The sequence below is a fragment of the Batrachochytrium dendrobatidis genome, assembly GCF_000203795.2.
Source record: "Batrachochytrium dendrobatidis JAM81 unplaced genomic scaffold BATDEscaffold_6, whole genome shotgun sequence".
Taxonomy (NCBI): Eukaryota; Fungi; Chytridiomycota; class Chytridiomycetes; order Rhizophydiales; genus Batrachochytrium; species Batrachochytrium dendrobatidis.
This window is the reverse complement of record NW_006281104.1, coordinates 795654-816323: the sequence shown is the minus strand read 5'-3', so window position 1 is coordinate 816323 and position 20670 is coordinate 795654. Positions and strand designations below refer to the sequence as shown.

At 40.8% G+C, this 20670-nt stretch overlaps 6 protein-coding genes across 6 annotated transcripts; 2 read left to right on the top strand and 4 right to left on the bottom strand.

Moving 5' to 3' along the window:
* Positions 1-1297: 1297 nt before the first annotated feature.
* On the bottom strand, positions 1298-2968 carry BATDEDRAFT_88941 (uncharacterized protein; the record flags this gene model as incomplete). Its single annotated transcript, XM_006679142.1, has 2 exons — positions 1298-2308; positions 2399-2968. 2 exons carry the CDS (start codon positions 2966-2968, stop codon positions 1298-1300), a joined length of 1581 nt encoding a protein of 526 aa, XP_006679205.1.
* A 2386-nt stretch (positions 2969-5354) lies between these two features.
* BATDEDRAFT_11532 (uncharacterized protein) lies at positions 5355-7069 on the top strand (the record flags this gene model as incomplete). Its single annotated transcript, XM_006678803.1, has 2 exons — positions 5355-5810; positions 6065-7069. 2 exons carry the CDS (start codon positions 5355-5357, stop codon positions 7067-7069), a joined length of 1461 nt encoding a protein of 486 aa, XP_006678866.1.
* Positions 7070-8655: 1586 nt separating this feature from the next.
* BATDEDRAFT_11569 (uncharacterized protein) lies at positions 8656-13441 on the top strand (the record flags this gene model as incomplete). The annotated part of the gene is made up of 3 exons (XM_006678810.1): positions 8656-9091; positions 9188-9390; positions 12608-13441. 3 exons carry the CDS (start codon positions 8656-8658, stop codon positions 13439-13441), a joined length of 1473 nt encoding a protein of 490 aa, XP_006678873.1.
* Positions 13442-14044: 603 nt separating this feature from the next.
* BATDEDRAFT_11387 (uncharacterized protein) lies at positions 14045-15625 on the bottom strand (the record flags this gene model as incomplete). Its single annotated transcript, XM_006678784.1, has 2 exons — positions 14045-15114; positions 15208-15625. 2 exons carry the CDS (start codon positions 15623-15625, stop codon positions 14045-14047), a joined length of 1488 nt encoding a protein of 495 aa, XP_006678847.1.
* Positions 15626-19169: 3544 nt separating this feature from the next.
* Positions 19170-19436, bottom strand: BATDEDRAFT_6965 (uncharacterized protein; the record flags this gene model as incomplete). Its single annotated transcript, XM_006678770.2, has 1 exon — positions 19170-19436. A coding segment is annotated over one exon (267 nt), but the record flags the coding sequence as incomplete, so codon positions are not given.
* On the bottom strand, positions 19437-19865 carry BATDEDRAFT_6768 (uncharacterized protein; the record flags this gene model as incomplete). Its single annotated transcript, XM_006678769.1, has 3 exons — positions 19437-19534; positions 19618-19681; positions 19752-19865. Coding segments are annotated over 3 exons (276 nt in total), but the record flags the coding sequence as incomplete, so codon positions are not given.
* Positions 19866-20670: the final 805 nt, after the last annotated feature.

The following is a 20670-nucleotide window of genomic DNA, read 5'->3' as shown; positions in this document are numbered from 1 at the left end:
TGATTTCTGGTATAACCAAGCATTGTGCAATCACAGCATTTGTGATCACTCTGGGCTGGCAATCAACCCCACTCCCAGTCTCGCGCTTGAATAGTTTGAGTGAGTGACGATTGCACGTTTCAGGGATGCGATTCTCGTTTCCGTCCCGATCGCAGGACAAGCCTCTTGTCGAGGAGTTTACAGCAGTGCTGCCTAGTAAAATTGATGGGAATTGGCCAGTTATTACATCGACACCCTTATTTAGTGTTCCTTTTACATGAACATGGCTGTAAGCCGACACACATCAAAAGGTATAGCTAAAACTAAGCAATTCACAGCCTTGCCAAAACATCCCTAGCAAATTTCTAATACATGTTAGCAGCTGATGAGTGTCAATGCTAAAGCTTAGTCTAAATTGAAAATACTGTGTACGAATAACAACTACATTTGAATAAAGCTGCCGATAAAATGAGCCTTTACCCGTCCTATTTTTTGTACTACTGCGCTTCGACTTTGCATAGGATACACATTCACATTTAGTTTGGCCTCCCTTGCTTTATCTTGTAGAGTCTTGCCATGAATGGCCCAACACAATCGGTCTGCATATAAATAGTACCTATTACGAAAACATTGGATTGTGCCTACCTATTGATTTTTATTGATTTCAACTCTGAACTAATCAACTCTTATAGTTGCAGTCTTTCCATTAGTAACGCGATTAGTCATTTGCTCAGCCCACAATTACATTCATCTTCAATGAACATTCTATTCATGTTAATCTTTTCAACCATTGCACATGCAGTAGTCTTGTCTGACACGCAAACTCAATCATCAGACAATTGTGAATGTAAATCAAAAAGTACTAGTTCGTCAAATAACGTGCAGCCATGTCAAAGATATAGATCTGAATATATTGACTTGCAAAAATCAGTAAAGCATATCGAGGCTATCATGATAAAATGGTGCGGCGAGAATGAACAAAACAAAGGTCTTTCAGTCAAAGCCCTTGTCGAATGTCGGGAAGCAAAACATAGATACAAGAGAGCAGTGGAAAAATTAAAGGCATTCGAGAAAACACATATACCGAAAGAGGGATGCCTGAAAACTTTTTATAAAAAAATAGTCTCGTTTGGTTCTAAATAAACAAGTTCAAAACTAAAGCATACCAAATGCATTTTTACCAAAACTAGCTCTAGACAATACTCATCACACATTCAATGAATCGTTGGGTATTTATTAAATCTGAAAACCTATAACGAAATAGCTTAACATTGAACGATAACAACAGACGAACATTGTACTCGAGTTATAGCAAACACTACGATTTGAATACAACAGATTTGGAATGTGTAAAATCATCCAAAAATATTTTTCCAGACATCCTTTTGCCGACTACAGAGTTTCTGTATCCATAGCAAAAGTACACAACAAGACCAATACCCATCCAGATGAACACACGTGCCATGGATGCCATCGAAGCTTGAGAAAAGAGACCTGCCGAGATAATTGCCGAAAGAAGCGGGACAAGCATACCGCCAATGTATTTTCCACCAGGAATCTCAAATTTGCGAGGAAGATCAGGCTCGGTGATGCGCAAAACAAAGGTAGAGACAGCAACAATGAAAAAGGCAGAAAGTGTGCCTACAGAATTCAGATTACCAAGAAGATCTACAGGAAGAAAGCCAGCCAAGAGCGCGCAGAATGCACCAGAAATGATGGTGGATGCCACGGGTGTTCCTGTCTTGGGATTCATTTTATTGAAAAGAGCGGGAAGGAGACCATCTTTGGACATGGCATAAAATACACGAGGCTGGGCAATCAAAATGACCAGCATGACCGAGGTAAGACCACAAATGACACCAAATGAAACAATGACAGCAAGAACGGGGAGACCGACATCAATAAGAGCCTGACCAACGGGTGCAGCCATATTAATTTCCGAGTAATGAACCATGCCAGTAAGAACTGTAGACACTGCAATATAAAACCCAGTGCAAATTACAAGAGATGCAATGATACCAATGGGCAAATCACGTTGCGGGTTGGCAGCTTCCTGTGCAGTGGTTGTAACAGCATCAAACCCTAAATAGGCAGCAAACACAGCAACAGATCCTTGGAAAATACCACTGAAACCATAATGGCCGTGACTAGTCTCGGGTGGAACGTAGGGAGAGTAGTTGGCAGGGTTGATAAATTTGATTCCAGTAAGAACAAACACGGCGCAGACGGTCAGTTTCATGAACACAAGAATGTTATTAATCCAAGTGCTCTCCTTGACTCCATGGCAAAGCAGTACTATCATGAGCAGAATAATCAACATTGCAGGAATCTAAAATCAAGCATACCAATCAGGGTTAGAAAAAGTTGCTGTAACGAGTGTACAGGAAATTGGCTATTAAACCCATAAAACATCACTTACATTGACAAAAGTCTGGCACTGGGATCCATCAAGGCACTCGACAACGTTCATGTAGAAGCCAGCACCTTTACCGGGAATTTCGTTGGCCTCGTACCAAACAACGGGTGCTTGTGCAAAACGGGGATCGAAAACCCGCTCTTTTCCAAAAAAGCCGGCAATGAAAATGTCGAGATAAACACTCCATCCAACAGCGACAAGGGCAGCACCAACCAAGTATTCTAAAATCAAGTCCCAGCCAACGATCCAGGCAAGAACTTCACCCAATGCAACATACGTGAACGAATATGCGGAACCAGATACTGGCAGAGTCGAACCAAGCTCAGCATAGCACATACAGGTTAAAGCACATACAAAGCCGGAAATGAGAAAAGAAATGGTAATGGCCGGGCCAGCATTTTGGCGTGCAGCCTTTCCAGTAAGCACAAAGATGCCAGCACCCATGATTGCTCCGACACCCAGCATAGTCAAATCAAATGCAGTTAGTGCACGTTTGTAGTCCGAGTGACCAATTTCGGCAGTAATAGTATGCAATGGCTTGCGTGCCACAATGCGTTTGAAGAATTGGCTCATGATGTGAAGGAATGTAGATCAAAGAATTGGTTAATCAAAATTCAAGATATGCGAGTGTAATTATAATGTCCTAGGTGAGTTTGAAGACTAGTCGTGTTGATGAAATGATTTTTAAAGGTATGCCTGCGAGTCTTTTGAATCCTGGTCAAACTAAGAATAGTTGACCTCCACTTTATATTCAATATTTTTAAAGCACTGAAGACTCCCTAAAATTATCCCAACTTGATCACATTACACCCCCTTTGCCACATCTGAAACAGGGCGGATCCGTGTATCGCCCTTTAATCATATTCAATAATAGCGTAAATGCGAAATTTTAAACACGTAGCTAGTAAAAAGCTTGTCGGATCCCTGATTTGCGCTGAAATGTTCAAGAGTGGGTATACTAGGATAACATGGCGGAAATAATGCATATACTTGACCAATTGAATGCTACTTGTACTAGACGAGACAGTACTGATTGAGTAGTTGTAAGTGTTGTGTCGACCACTTTAAAAAACATGCCAAAAGGTAAACTGTACACCTACGCCAAATCAGGACTACGAACACAAGGGAAGGTTTTTAGTTTACCTATCAATTAGTGCGGCTTTAGAAGCAGAGGTCGTGATAGTCACATGGTTAAAAGGGACGAAAGATTGAGGTCACCACCCTTCCAAAACACAATAATTAACCAAGCTCGTTGAACTGTCTGAATGTTATTTTATGCCCAGAGTTTTGGAACCATATTCAAGGCGTAGGTGATGGTATTACTCAATGTTTTAAATAAAAACTACATCCCATGTTGATTTATTCAACCACTAGTATTCATTTAAAAGATCGTAGCTGCTCAGTGAAAGTGTTTTGCCCATTATTGGACATACACACTTGCTTGTGGCTGTAGATAATCCATTATTTGTTTTTCAAACAATGGACACGATGTTTTTTGAAGGTCAAAACGGCCAGATTAACGCTGTTTTCAAAAAGGGTGGGCTGAAAAATGCACGGTTATCCGGAAAACATCAAGTGCATGTTTGTAAACACAAAGCCGACGCTTTCATAGATCTCTATCTAGTATCAATTTGCACCGATCGGATTAAGGCGATTAACTGCGTGAAGCGACTGACCCTTTCGCCAGCATTCAAACAGTAGTTGAGCATCAACACGCAAGATTCTAATAAAGATCAGCAAACTAGTGATGCGATATGTTATTGAATAGTTTATATCACATGGAAAAATTTAAAAAGCGCTTGATGAGGCTTGTCACTAAAAACAATGTATCGACAATAAATACAATTAATTATTGAATACTGTACAAACAAGTCGTATATTTTTAAAGAATTGACCAAGAGTAGGGCCATATGAAAACAATGGCATCCGAAATGCTGTTTCTATGCCAATTTGTTCTTGGCTATGGCTTTGTCAATGCCAAACGAGTGGTTTTAAAGCGACAAGCATGCAAGTGGTAAGATTGGCAGTGTGCATTAGCACGAGCCATCTAAAAAGCAATGCAGGTAGATCTGATGGCATTTGATAGTGCTCGGGTTCAATAGTCAACACAGAGGCATATCAATACTGCAAGTCTGATTACTATTTCAGCCGTATTCACAAGCCCAAATCGCATCATGGAAACCATCATACTGGTCAAAGTTTGGACATCCAATGAGTGAAAGTGGGGTTTTCAAATATCGACTATTTCGAGTCATGTCTCATGCGTTACACATGTGACTCAAAGCAGTCGATGTTTGAGAGCGGCAGTGTGCTTTACCGCACACTCAATCTAGATGGAACAACGGTTTAATGCAAAAACTCTATTAGAATTCAAATTTTTATACCATAATGTAAAGCAGTCGTGTTGCAGTCATACCATGTACCAGTTCACTTTTTAAACTGTTTGAAAATAAGCTAGTTTATCTTTTTGGTTGGTTGAGAAAATATCCCTTGAATTACAAACAACCGTAGTTGAATAGGATGTAGGGTTGAAAGTTGTAAAAGCAGCATCCTTAATGGGTGACATGGAAAGGGTTCTTGGTGTAATCTAGTAGTTTATAGGTTTGTCATGGCCACTATCCATTGCATTACAGAGATGCTAAATAAATAAAAAGGGCTTAATATTTGCAAAGCTTCATCGGCACTCTTAGGGCTTTTCTAAACAGCTGAAGCCTCCCTTTATTTAATGGCCCCTACTTTTGAAAAATATATCTACGTCGTTTCGCCCCACTTGTAATCCATAAAAAACAATCGTAATTCGACTTTCACTTGCCAAATCATCTTTCAAAAAGTATACTTTGTACCCATACCAACCTGATTCTAAAGCTCATTTATTAGCCTGAATTAGACAACATACTTGAGATCTTGAAATTCTATTCTCCAACTTTTGAAACCTCGACTTTATTGAATTTTTTTGAAAATGAGTTCTATTTTTAAGCGACTTTCAGCACGTAAACCTATTCACAGTGTTTCCGAGGAGGTAAATACCTCGGAATACAAACGACCACTAACGGCGTTTGATTTGACTATGCTGGGTGTCGGCGCAATCATGGGTGCAGGCATCTTTGTGCTTACCGGCAAAGCAGCTAGAGAGAATGCTGGCCCAGCAATTATCTTGTCGTTTGTTATCTCTGGTTTTGTGTGTGCGTTTGCATGTTTATGTTATGCCGAACTTGGATCGACTCTGCCAGTATCTGGTTCCGCATACTCGTTTACTTATGCCGCACTAGGAGAAGTACTGGCTTGGATTGTTGGATGGGATCTTATGTTGGAGTACCTTGTCGGTGCCGCAGCTGTTGCTGTTGGCTGGACTGGATACCTAGATATCATTCTTGGCGGATTTGCGGGTCGCGAACGCTTGTTTGATCCTCGCTTTGTTAACGCGCCGTTTGTTTGGCTCGAAGAAGGAGATGTAAGTGGCAAATCGATGGGATTCCACATGAACATGGTTCAGTGTCCAGGCGACACTGAATGCCAGGCGTTTTTTAATGTAAGTAGATTACTCAACATGGCTTTTAAGCGCATCTATCCTAATGCATACACTACCATTATGTGGTTTCGTGACCTAATGCCAAAACCTTGAATTCTTGACTAATTGTTACTTTGGTTTACAAATGCAATTGATTTCAGTTTCCTGCATTTATCATTGTCATTGTCCTGTCTGCGCTACTCTGTATGGGAATTCGTGAAAGTTCGTGGCTCAATAATACACTTGTTTTCCTGAACTTGACTGTATGCAGTGTCTTTATCTTGTCAGGAATCAAGTTTATCAACCCAGCCAACTACTCTCCATTTATACCCCCAGAGCAAGGTCACGGCCATTATGGTATGAGTGGTGTTTTCCAAGGATCAATTACAGTATTCTTTGCATATATTGGATTTGATGCTGTTACAACCACTGCACAAGAAGCTGCCAACCCACAACGCGATTTGCCCATTGGTATATGTGCTTCATTGGCAATTTGTACTGTTTTCTATGTTGCAGTGTCTGCTGTATTGACTGGCATGGTACACTACAGCACAATTGATCTGACTGCACCTGTTAGTCAAGCTCTTATTGATGTTGGCATGCCTGTGCTTGCCGTTATCATTTCTTGCGGCATTCTCAGCGGTCTCTCATCTGTGCTGTTGGTGTCTTTGATTGGTCAGCCTCGTATCTTTTACTCGATGGCGTACGACGGACTATTTCCGGCAGTATTTGCTACAATGGATCAAAAGAAGGGCATTCCATATGTTGCCACCATTGTATCTGGCATTGTCTGTGCGTTCCTTGCTGGCTTGCTTCCTGTAGATCTTCTTGGTAATCTCACATCTGTAGGCACACTTTCTGCCTTTTTCCTTGTTTCTGTGTCTACACTGGTTTTGCGTATCACCGAGCCAGATCTTCCCCGCAAATTTGAGATTCCTGGTGGATTCTGGTTTGGAGGCATTTTCATTCCCTTCCTGTCGGCCTTTTTCTCAGCTGGACTTTTCTCACAAGCTACTGTTGCATCAATTGGTCGTGTGTTCATTTGGATGGCAGTTGGGTTGGTACTGTATGCTTGCTATGGGTATCATCACTCGAAGCTTGGCCGACAGATGAGTGGTAAGATGACTCTTTCCATGGATACAAAGATTCGCGAGTTCAAGGTGTAATTTACGGCCATGTTCACGTAAAATGGACCGTTTTTCTGTATTTATCTTGCAGTCAACCTCTGTTTTTCTTCAGAATAAACAATGATTAAAAAAGTATCCGATTTCTAGTAAAACAGCAAGTATTTTACAAGAGCTCTGTTGTATCCTAGTATTAGATACATTTGCGATCTAGTTCAAGTAAATATCCGAGATTCAATTGTTTCCATGCAATCACTCAATGTTTGAGGAGAGTTGCAGGTTGAAGAGATGTGTGATCTATTGGACCTGGAATGTAAACATTCGTTCTGTATTTTTGTACAAGAATAAACACAGAGATTAGTAAACCCAAATGAGTTGATAAAACAATATTACTCGGTAATACTGGCACCAAACATAGTTGTTCACTATGTACATTGACTCTATTTAGTGATTTATTTTACGTGAAGACAGCTTGTAAGTTGAATAAACATTAGCCCACTCTTACAAGCCAATTCAATTGGTGTTTGTGAATAATGTCGTGAATGTCTCGATTGACTCGATGGCCGTGACAACCAATACATAATCGACTCAAAAATTCACAAGCGGCCTCAAGTCAAGCATTTAGATGCAGCAAGTGTCTTGCCAATACTTGGTCATGATACGCTCAAAATCACAATTATCAACTGAAAGCACGATCAGGAATATAGGTTTTGGAATGCTACAGTGCGGCATGTATAGTCATCCCTAAATGATAAATTACCAATGCTTTTCTTTTGCACTCTCCATCTCCATTATCAACGCCTAGGAATATATCGCCCAGGCACTTTTGATCAACCGCTACTTCAGATATAGAACTAGAGACTTTTAGTGGATTGTGTTGATCACACAATTCAGCAGTTTGCGTCTAATCCAAGACATAAATTTGGCTTATTTACTATTAAACATTGCAATCCTATACAATATCAGCATTAAGCAAACAAAAAGGAATATAATTTGTGGCAAACCTCGAAGCATAATATACCTATACAGACCGCTGTCAGCCAAAGGGCATCAAACCATTGCATACTCGTCAATTTGCTTGCGAGTTGCTTTTTCATGCAAGCAAAGCATTTGCAATAGCCCTAACCTTTGTCATTAATACCCCCTGTCTGAGCCTTATGGGTTAGGGTTACTTTGCCATTCCATTTTAAGCAACGGCTACGGCCTAGTTCATCCCTTGTAATATTTTTAATCTGAATAGGGTGAAGCACAAGTTTCTATGTTGCTTTAGTGTTTGTGCGTTATTTGATTTGGCAAAGCTTATTTGTCATTCTCGAGAATCCAACCCAGCCCACTTGCTTTGCATGTGATTAAAATGATCTCAAATAACTTAAATAGAGTGCAGTTTGAACGGTCCTCGTCATCTCAAAACTAACGCTCTCTTGATACTCGTCTTCAAGCTCGATCTTTTTAAATTCACCAGTTTCTGCGAATATCCCACAAGCAGGTATTTTCAGTCACTAACAAGCCGTATTCGGACAGTCTACAAAACCCTTTCTATATCTTGAGCTGTACATGTGCATCAGCCATCAAGTAAAAAATTTTATCTTTCGAATACCTATCGCTCGAATATCTGTTTTTATTCAATAATGAGCGAAATCTTTAAACGAATTAGTGCTCGAAAACCAATCTCGAGCGTAAATGAAGATGCAAACTCTTCAGAACTAAAGCGCCCTTTGGGAGCAGCGGACTTGGTCATGCTGGGTGTCGGTGGAATCATTGGCGCTGGTATTTTTGTTCTCACTGGAAAAGCTGCCCGCCAACACGCAGGACCGGGTATCATTATCTCGTTTCTTATTTCAGGACTTGTCAGTGCGCTGGCATGCTTGTGCTATGCTGAACTTGGATCGACTCTGCCAGTATCTGGTTCCGCATACTCGTTTGCCTATGCCGCACTGGGTGAAGTTCTTGCCTGGATCGTTGGCTGGGATTTGATGATTGAATATCTCGTTGGTGCTGCAGCTGTTGCTGTTGGATGGAGTGTTTATCTCGACATTTTTGTTGCCAGTCTTTTCGGAAAAGAGCGTATCTTTGATCCCCGTTTTGCACAAGCACCCATTATTTGGTATGAAGAAGGTGACATGCCTGGTAAAGGTGCTGGCTTCTACATTAACCAGGTAGAATGCCCCGACGGTTCCGAGTGCTCGGCAATTTTCAATATTCCTGGATTTGTCATTGTGCTTCTTCTCACTGGACTGCTCTGCTACGGTATGCGAGAAAGCGCATGGATCAACAACGTGCTTACTGCCGTCAACATGCTGGTCTGTGTCGTGTTTGTCCTGACTGGAATCAAGTTCATTAATCCCGCCAACTATGTTCCATTTGTTCCTCCACAAGAGGCACATGGTCGTTATGGTCTTAGTGGTGTTTTCCAAGGATCCGTTATTGTATTCTTTGCATATATCGGATTCGATGCTCTTACCACCACGTCCCAAGAATGTGCAAATCCACAGCGTGATCTGCCTATTGGTATCATTGCATCTGTCACCATTTGCACACTATCGTACGTTGCTGTTACAGCCGTTTTGACTGGAATGGTGCACTACAGCACAATTGATTTAAACGCGCCTGTCGGTCAAGCACTGTATGATGTTGGTCTTCCTGCTCTTGCTGCTGCTGTCTCTTTTGGAATCATGTGTGGTTTGACCTCGGTGCTATTGGTGGCCATGATTGGTCAGCCGCGTATCTTTTACTCGATGGCTCAAGACGGACTTGTTCCGGAAGTATTTGGCAAGGTCGACAAAAAGAACGGTACACCATATGTTGCCACCATTGTATCTGGTGTTATTGGAGCGTTCCTTGCTGGTTTGCTTCCAGTTGATTTCTTGGGCAATCTCACATCTGTAGGCACACTTTCTGCCTTTTTCCTTGTTTCTGTGTCGACACTGGTTCTGCGAATTACTGAACCAGATCTTCCCCGAAGGTTTAAGATTCCCGGTGGAAAATACGTTGGTGGTATGGTTATTCCGGGACTTTCGGCGCTTTTCTCACTTGGACTTTTTTCCCAGGCATCCACGGCTTCAATTGCTCGTGTATTCATTTGGATGGCACTTGGACTAATAGTGTATGCTTTATATGGATACAGAAGCTCAAAAGTGGGAAAACAAATATCTGGAAAAATGGCTCCAGCAAAGTCTCTTTACACTGTTTCGGAGGATTCCAAGGCCTAGGCTTTTTGAAACTTGATCTTGTTTGAAATAAAAAAAACAATTGATTTACTGATTTGATTTTTGACTGAACCGTTGATTTTGGAATATAAACATCAATAAATGGCGCTGCAGTTCATTTGTTTGCGGTGCTGTTTTATTTTGCTGCATCGTCGAGTCAAGCTTGCTAGGTATCAAAGTGTCAGAATATCACTTTCACATGGTTGTACAATTATTCTCGAGCAAGTATTAGATCTATTCAATATCAGATTAAACAAATACAGCGTTTATTATTACAAGCGCCAGATCACCAGCTCGGCTTAAAATCCCGCTCAAAAGCAAGGTTTTCAAGCCATCCATCAACTAACCACCAATTAAGCCTGCGCCAATGTGCTGCGTGGGGTATGAAGTTATGCAAGCTATATTTCAAGCAATCGTTTCTGGAGATAGGGCAACAAAATATTGAAGCAAAGCAGGGTGGTTAAAAAAGGGCACGAGTATGTTGAGGATGGAGCTAGATTGCAGTGTCTGCTGAATTAGCGCACCTGATATGATAGACCTGCAAAGATGGCTTAAATGGTTTGGAACTCGAGTCTGGTTGATTGACAGACCCAATATCTGCCAACCAAACCTCATATTTAAGTTATAGTAGCTAGAAGGTCGAGTATGGCAGAGCTAGCTTTACTTGTTTGCTGATTGCAAATATGAAATGGCTAAAAATCGACATTAGATACTATCTCCTTGCAATTGTGCTTTACCGTCCAAAACTCGTCAAGTGGTGTATCCACATAAAAGCGGCTAATCTATTCATACAAGCACTCCAAACTGCTCTGTAGCTCATCCAATCATGACATACTAGAGAATTCAAACTGGCTGATTCAACCATCTCAGTAGTAAAGCTTATTTACAATGTACTCGAAAACTATGCGATGCATGTCAGAAGCAACCCATATACAATAGCATGCTTATACAAATGTAAGCAATCGTTATAAATAGCCCATATCCTGATATGATTATTTTTCGTAAAGCCCAAATGATAAGGGCGAGGGTGCTTGTGCAGTGGCAAGAAATCATACCAAAAAACAGTGCTGGCTTAGGAGTCGCGTAAATTATGTATACATATGGCCCTATCAGATTTTAAAAGGGCTTGCTGCATTAAAAACAGTTTTTTAAAAGTGTAAATAGGATATCATAAACTATATCATAACAAGTTTTCTTAGTTCAAGTCGGCAAATTATTCGATTGAATATATGCCGCACGAGCAAAAAAACGGCTTGTCTAGTTTGAAAAATCATCTTTATTGGTTAGAATTTCAATTGCTTAACAGAATCATACTGCAAGGACGGAATAAAAAAGAACGTCCCACCAGCCCTAACAATATATTGGACAACTTATATAAGCTACCTACTTCCACAACTTTAAGTTACTATTCCCCTTCAATTAACTACGTTCCCTTTTCTTGCATTCGTCTCGAAATATCCTCTACTAACTGAATAATCCTTTCCAACATATTGAAACTTTGCTTGACCAATCCTCTGATCTACGACTCTTCACATCATGACCCAATTCTTCAGACGCCTTGTGGCGCGGAAACCTGTTCATGATATTGGCGAAGAAATTAACAAGTCCGAGTATAAACGTGCACTAACTGCGTTCGATTTGACCATGTTGGGTGTTGGTTGCATTATGGGTGCTGGCATCTTTGTGCTTACTGGTAAAGCTGCACGCCAGAATGCTGGACCAGCCATTACCATTTCTTTTCTCATTTCCGGCTTTGTGTGCTCGCTGGCATGCATGTGCTATGCCGAACTTGGTTCGACCCTGCCAGTGTCTGGCTCAGCGTATTCGTTTGCCTATGCCGCACTGGGTGAAGTTCTTGCCTGGATTATTGGTTGGGATCTTATGTTGGAGTACCTTGTCGGTTCTGCCCTTGTTGCTGTTGGATGGAGTGTTTATCTCGACATTTTTGTTGCTGGTCTCTTTGGAAAAGAGCGTATCTTTGATCCCCGCATTGCACAGGCACCGTTTGTTTGGCACGAGGCCAACGAAATTCCCGGTAAAGGTGCTGGCTTCTACATGAACGTTGTCGAGTGCCTCGATGGATCCCAGTGCCAGACTTTTGTCAATGTAAGTGATGTTTTATGGGTTTTAATAGTCAATTCTCTGTACACTCGTCACAGTAACTTTTTCTAACCCCGATTGGTATGCCTGATTTTAGATTCCCGCTGCCGTCGCCATTCTTCTTCTTACCATTCTTCTCTGCTTTGGTGTCCGTGAAAGTAGTCGAGTCAATAACATTCTTGTGTTCATGAAACTGATTGTCTGCGCTGTGTTTGTTCTTACTGGAATCAAATTTATCAACCCTGCCAACTACTCTCCCTACGTTCCACCCGAGACTAGTCACGGCCATTATGGTCTTAGTGGTATTTTCCAAGGATCCGTGTCTGTGTTTGCTGCCTATGTTGGATTTGATGCCGTTACAACCACTGCACAGGAAGCTGCCAACCCGCAACGTGATTTGCCCATTGGTATTATTGGATCTCTTACCATCTGCTCCGTTTTCTACATTGCAGTGTCTGCGGTTCTTACCGGTATGGTTCATTATTCGGAAATTGACATGGCTGCACCCGTTGGTCAGGCTCTTATTGATGTCGGTCTCCCCGTCCTTGCTGTCATTATCTCGTTTGGTGTCATTTGTGGTCTTACCTCGGTCATGCTGGTTCTTATGATTGGCCAGCCACGTATCTTTTACTCAATGTCCAAAGATGGTCTCCTTCCCGCTCTTTTCAGTAAGATGAATCCCAAGACAGGCACTCCTCTACAGGCTACCATCGTGTCTGGTACTTTCTGCGCGCTCTTGGCTGGTTTCCTCCCAGTCGATATGCTTGGCAATCTCACATCTGTGGGCACACTTTCTGCCTTTTTCATTGTTGCTGTCTCTACCTTTGTTTTGCGCATCACCGAGCCTGATCTTCCCCGCAAGTTTCAGATTCCCGGTGGAAAATACATTGGTGGTATGGTTGTCCCGCTTCTTGCTGCACTTATCTCGGCAGGTCTCTTTTCTCAAGCATCTCCAGCATCCATGCTTCGCGTGTTCATCTGGATGGGTATTGGTCTTGTTGTGTACTTTTGCTATGGATATCACCATTCTGTTCTTGGACGCCAGATTTCTGGAAAGCTTCCACGGAAACAGCCAATCCCATATCATGATGTTTTATCCAAAGTGTAGATGGTTACTTTTCATATTCAATCGATCGATTGGTTTTGCCAGTCGATGCAGAGAAAGTTTCAATCGCTGCTTCTTATTGAACAGAATTGTACAAAAGACTATATAATCGCTATTGGTTCACACCCAAAGTATGGTGAACTAAAATGTCTTTCGGTCTCATTTTCTTTGCTTGAATAAAACAAACATTCGTGCTTGATTGATAATTTCAAATGGTTGGATGATTTGACAAGATTTTGAGTGAAATATGGCTTTAAATAATCATTGATACACATTCAATTTTGCTGTTTCAAGGAATCGATCAGCGGTAGGATCGTACTATCAGAAACGACAACATTTGAAACTGCTATGCTAATCTACTCTTGGTGTTTTTGCTAATATCAAGCACATGGCTTTTAGAAATATAAAATTCATTTGTAATGTCAGATGATTAAAAAATCAGTAAATATCTAGCTTTTATTTACTAGCCCAACATGATTACAAAGCGACCGAATCCAGTGCCAATTTTTCAAGCGTGCTCACTGACCCCACGTTACACATCAAACATCAAACTCCAACTCAAAAGTCCGAGTGATAAATCAAATCGAATATTTAGTATACAAAATATTATACAATGCTTTTCTCGGAAAGCGCCTCGGTAGATTTAGTGTGAGACATTTTTCCAGACAACGACTTGCCAAGCTTCGAGTTTCTGTATCCATAACATAGGTAAATAACCAATCCAATCGCCATCCAAATGAATACTCGCGAAATTGACGATACAGCTGCTTGTGAGAAAAGTGCAATCGAGAAAAAGGCCGATAGGAAGGGAATGAAAATGCCTCCAAACCAGAATCCACCGGGAATCTCAAATTTGCGGGGAAGATCTGGCTCGGTGATACGCAGGACCAGTGTCGACACAGAAACAAGGAAAAAGGCAGAAAGTGTGCCTACAGATGTGAGATTACCGAGAAGATCTACTGGAAGCAGACCAGCTAAAAGCGCGCAGACGACACCAGATACAATGGTGGCAACATATGGTGTGCCAGTTTTGGCATGCATCCTAGAAAACACTTCGGGAAGCAGTCCATCGTACGCCATCGAGTAAAAGATACGAGGCTGACCAAGCATACTAACTAGCATGACTGAAGTAAGACCACAAATGACACCAAACGAAACAATAACAGCAAGAACGGGGAGACCGACATCGATAAGGGCCTGACCAACGGGTGCACTCAGATCAATTGTGCTGTAGTTTACCATACCGGTAAGAACTGCTGACACTGCAACATAGAAAACGGTGCAAATGGCAAGAGATCCGATAATACCAATGGGCAAATCGCGTTGTGGGTTGGCAGCTTCTTGTGCAGTGGTTGTAACAGCATCAAATCCAATATACGCAAAGAATACAGCGACAGATCCTTGGAAAATACCACTGGCACCATAGCGACCATGACCTTGCTCTGGAGGAACAAATGGAACATAGTTGGCTGGGTTGATAAACTTGATTCCAGCAAAAACAAACACAGCGCAGACAATCATCTTGACAAATACAAGAATATTGTTGATCCGAGTACTTTCACGGACACCATAGCAGAGAACAATGGTGAGAAGAAGCACAATGACAAACGCAGGGATATTAAAGTAAGGCGTACATTCGGATCCGTCGAGACAAGTGAGATGGTTCATATGAAATCCTGCACCCTTTCCCTCAACATCGCCATCTTCGTACCAAATAAACGGTGCGTTCGAGTAGCGGGGATCAAAAATGCGTTGTTTTCCCACAAGACCGGCAATGAAAATATCAAGGTAAACACCCCAACCCACAGCAACGGTAGCAGCACCAACAAGGTACTCCAACATAAGATCCCATCCAACAATCCAAGCCAGTACTTCGCCTAGTGCGGCATAAGTAAACGAGTATGCGGAACCAGATACTGGCAGCGTTGATCCGAGCTCGGCATAACATAAACATGCCAGAGAGCACACAATACCAGAGATTATAAACGAGATAACAATACCAGGACCGGCATTCTCTCTAGCAGCTTTACCAGTCAATACAAAAATACCAGCACCGATAATACCGCCGACACCCAACATAGTCAGATCAAACGCAGTCAGCGCACGTTTGTACTCGGACTTGTTAATTTCTTCACAAGTTAGCTCGACCGGCTTACGAGCAGCCAGACGTTTAAAAAAATGGCTCATTTCTGCTCAAGTACTAATTTAGGGAAAATAAGCTGTTTTCAAGATTAAATAAATCAAAGACGAAACAGGGTCGAGCACAGAATAGTCGCACTGATTGAGTGTTTAGGATCAAAAGGTCGGTGGATAGAGTATCGAGATAGTTGAGCCACAAAGCAATATTGGTAACAAGACACCTGTTCAACAGAATTTGTAAAAGGGAAAAGTAAGTTCAAGGGCAATCTACAGCTATATTTACGTAAAATAAAATACTAGAGTCTACGCATCATATGATGGACGTTGTACTTGTTGAAAAGACAATGCAGTTAATTACCAATAGGAAAATACAACGAATACTCACTGTTTTTACTCCGAAGCAAAGGTTACTACAGGATAAACACTGAAAAGTGATTCGTTTTATATGAATACGATACTTGACATACACCAATAAAAAGAGGCTTAGAACTTTGCAGCACTGCCGTGACTGGTGTATATGTGGCTATCTTATGATACGGGCTAAAATCCATGAGCGCATCGTATGCTTAACAAATCGAATACCTAACGTTAGCATTGCTTGCTACAGCTGGTAAACTGTCAGTATTTGTTTAGCGCGTTTGTTAATCACATTTGTTTAGTGGGTCGGCTAAAAGCTAATTGGGCTGTGGCCAAGACATTTGGAAAAATCAAAACAAAACAGCCGAGTCTGGCAGTGCACGCTTAGTCTATTCATGTTTGAAAAGCAAGTAAAAATACAATATAGCCACACGCTTGCCAGTAATGTATGGTAACTTTGAATCAAGCTATTTTTCAACCATAGGCTTGCATAAGATATGGATAATATTACAAGTATCAGACATTCGCCGCCGTATTCATGTAAAATAACACTAAATAAAAAAGTCGGTATAATAAATAGCCAGTCTCAAAGAATGCGATTGTGGCAGTTTACTGGACAGTAGTGTCTAAACTCGCTAAAGTTGGCCAATTCCTTGGGTTTATTTTGTATAAACTAAATGAATGCTCACATCAGTTTCAATACACTCACTTGCTCAATCTTCAACTCTCTACAAACACTATGGTGTTGAGTGATTAGCTTGGAAACAACAGCTGCATTCTTGGCATGTATGATTTGGCTTTTTGGCTTGGAACGCGGGCATATCCGAAACTTTAGAATACAACAGAGATGAGTGTAGTTTGATCGACAACACCAAAACAATCCAACCCAATCACTAGATTGTAATGGATGAATACGGTCCCAAACTTGTCGATCATACAATGTATGGCTATGTCAAAAAGAAGATGGCTGTTCAAAACTATAGTTTGAATCAGTGATGGTCGTTGTTTGGAGGTTGATCAAGGAAGCTGCGATGCTGTGATATTTTGGGATCTTCTAAACAATAACATTCAAGGACATTCCTTAATGCTCATTTGATTCTAGACAACATACCATCCACAAAAAAGTACCCACTGATTAAACATGATACATACTGATGATTATCAATACCTTTTTGTATCATCTCTCAATTCTTTTTGTCGATAGCTGCAGCTTTGCCATTCTCTTGACATGTGCAGCGTATTTTGAACCAATGTGTATTTCCAAGAAATTTGATGAATACAAAACAGTGCCTCGACAGTTTCGTAAAATCAGTGACAGCTACTATAAATTGATATATTCCAACTCGGTCATGTAAATAGTTGATGCATTACAAATAAACAACTGAATCTCAATCCTTAAAAACCCATCAAACTCCATATTTAAAAAAGCTGTCGATGTATTTATAAGCGCATTAGAAAGTTTACCAATCAAACCTGTCCATACCCACGTTTACGCAATGCCTGATTCATTAGCCACACAGGAACCTCGTACATATCAAACCAACTCACATCACGCAACTTGCCTCCACCACCACTCCAAAATCCAATACAGTTCGAAATAGGACCCATATCAAAAGGGTTTAAAATGCGTCTACGATAGGGTGGTGCATCAAGATCATCTGGATGAGTGAGATAGGCGAATCTTGCATGATTAATAACTTCGTTGGTAGTGCGTGACCATGCAATTTGTATTGATTGCTGAATAAGAAGAAAGAGAACCCAGGTTATGTGGAGAGTCGTCCAAAGTGCAATCTGAAGTGAAAAAGTATCGTACATGATAAATGTACAAACATAGTTTCCCATGTTGCATGTGCTGAGGTTTGATGGATAGCTTTCTGGGATTGTAAGCACATTAGATGAAATATCTAAATAAACACGGTATTTCAAATGAGATACGTTAGTCCTACAGATTCAATTATATATAGGTAAAAGCAGAGACTATTATACATACAGTGGAGGACTATATATACGAATATAGAACCACCGAAAACAAGAGTTATACAGAAACCCATAAAATATCGATGGTTTAGAGCTCCAATACAGTTGAACGTCCAAGGGCAATGACTAAAGTGTATATAGCATGAGAAATAATGCTACATTCATTCAACACAAAATTTAGCCCAGCAAAATAGACCACTTACTGGTCAAACTTGGCAACACAGCGATTACAGATCTTGCAGTGTTTACTGCGTAGCGGTTTTCGAACCTGACACGTTACACAGTAACTCCGATTATCCAGTTGACCATTATCTGCAAGATACATGACAGTCTAACAATAGAGAAAACATCAATAACGCATGATAACTAAACAGACAGACGATCCAAATAAGTAGTTTTCAAATATAAAGTATTACTTACTTCTCTTTTTTCTTCAGTGGATGATGCCGTTCGAATAAATCCAGGATCGCTTATGAATCCCATACATATACAATATATGTTGATGGTGTAAATGATAGCGAATAAGCAGTGATAAAAGTACACGTCTGCGGAATCTAAACATTTTCAAAAGTGTAGTATTAATGCGTTGAATTGGCTTTACAATATAACACAATCATGCCAACATATTCACTACAACTTACAAGATAAAGTCCGAATCCAAACCACAAAGACAAAAAACAAAGTGGATTGTAGCATACTTGCCATGAGTGGCATTGAAAACAAACGATTGACTTGATTATTCAATAGATAGCCAACAACCAGATATCTTTGAATAGCATAAAAGCAGATAATGAATATTGGAGTCGCAAAATACCAGGACATGGTTGCAAACAAATAGCAGGTTAAAGGAATGCCAAGAAACGGAAAGGTATACATGATCTTTTGTGTTGTAGGCTGTTTACATTGGTCAAACGTAGTATAAATTACATAGGAATGCAAATCTAGAGTTAGATGCTTGACAATATAATTCAAAATGATGTAGGTCAGCATATCAAAAATTACCGTCGAGAATGGAGTAGGCTGTTTCCGTCCTTTGGATTTCCCCGTTTCAAATAAGATATAGTCAAACTCTTCAGAATGTCCACGATCAACAGCCCAATCTCTTGCAGTTTTTCCCGACAAATCCTTGATAGTCAACGAGCATCCCTCGGTAATCAATTTTTTTGCAAAGTCAAATCGTCCAGAAATAACCTGGATTAGAAATAGTTGCAAACAAGTTGTAGTTTAAAACAGTTAGTGACCAACCTGAAACCTCATTTCAATCAATAATAGTGATGACAAAAGATCTTACAGCCCAATGAAGAGACGTATATCCAGTGGAATCAACCAGATCCAGCTGTGCTTTTGCACGAATAAGCTCTATTAAGCCTTCAATGGAATTTCCTTGGTAAGCAGCCCACATGAGCGGAGTATGTTGGAGAGAATCCAAAGCATCCACGTCAACACCAAGAGAGATCAGCAGTACAATCATCATGAGATGACCAGCGTGAACAGCCAGATGCAATGCATTATAGCCCTGTCCGTCACAAAGTTCTGGGTTTGCGCCTCGTCTATGTAAAAAAGATACTATTTGAACATGACCAGTACGAGCAGCCCAGTGAAGTGGAGTAGCGCTGAGATCGCCTGTCATCAACCAAAGTTAAAGCGCAATATTGCAAACTAGATTCAACCAGTAGTGTTTTCTAAAACCAAAAAGTCGAGCGTACCTCCAATGGCATCTACTTGAGCACCGCGATCCACAAGATATTTAGCGACAGCCAAATGATTGTTCTAAGATTACACTCGACAAGATTAGCCAATACTAAATCAATCCAATTCAGTCAATATAAATTACACTTACAATAGCAGCCCAATGCAAAGGAGTGCAATTTTCAGAGTCTCTTTCTGTAGCCGTTGCCGCTTCGCTTTCTATCAGAGTTGTCACTCGATCAAGCATTCCCATCTGACAAGCCTGAATTAACCCACAATCTAGTATGTGATTATATATGCAATCAATCAGAATAGGCAATACAGACACAATCTCATTGCAGTATCGCATTGAAGAGTTTATCTTGCACAATGATAAATATGTATACGCTCATGGGATTGTCTACCTTGTGGAAGTACAGAGCCTATAGCAGATGACGGCTGAGATGGTAACAATGGCTGATTATGGTCATTGCCAACTACATTGCTGTTGTTGTAAAGACTTGGTTCTTGATCATCGTCCATCTGACTAGATCCAAGAATGGAAACAGGCATGGATGCTGTAGACAATAGTTCGTTCTGTGCATGACTACATAGACTGTTATGAATGTGTCCATGTGAGTGAGTGTCATCCACAATCTTTCTGTGACTCTGCTGTTGGGTAGTAGCAGTTGTCTTGATGGAAGAAGCAGCAGCTTGCACATGGACCTCTGTAGTACTAGCAACAGACACTGGCAGCAAAGGAGCGCTATCCGAGTGCTTATCTATATTCATAATCCGTATATTCTCTTTGAGTAGTTGTTCCCAATAAGCTGGTTCCTATTACAGCTGTATCCACGTAAAATAACACTCGACTGTATCTTGCAGCAACTCGAATAAAAACAGTCGAGTCTTCGTTACGCCTTTATACTGCCAACTTGAATCAACACAACTTTATTGTAGATGCTCACAAATCAAACAGGATTTGAGTTGGAATTATCTTTTCATTGTACGATCACTAAATTCATGTATCGGACTCGATACAACTCAAACTTGTTTCAAAATATTATACATTCGCGCTCTCATTCAACAAT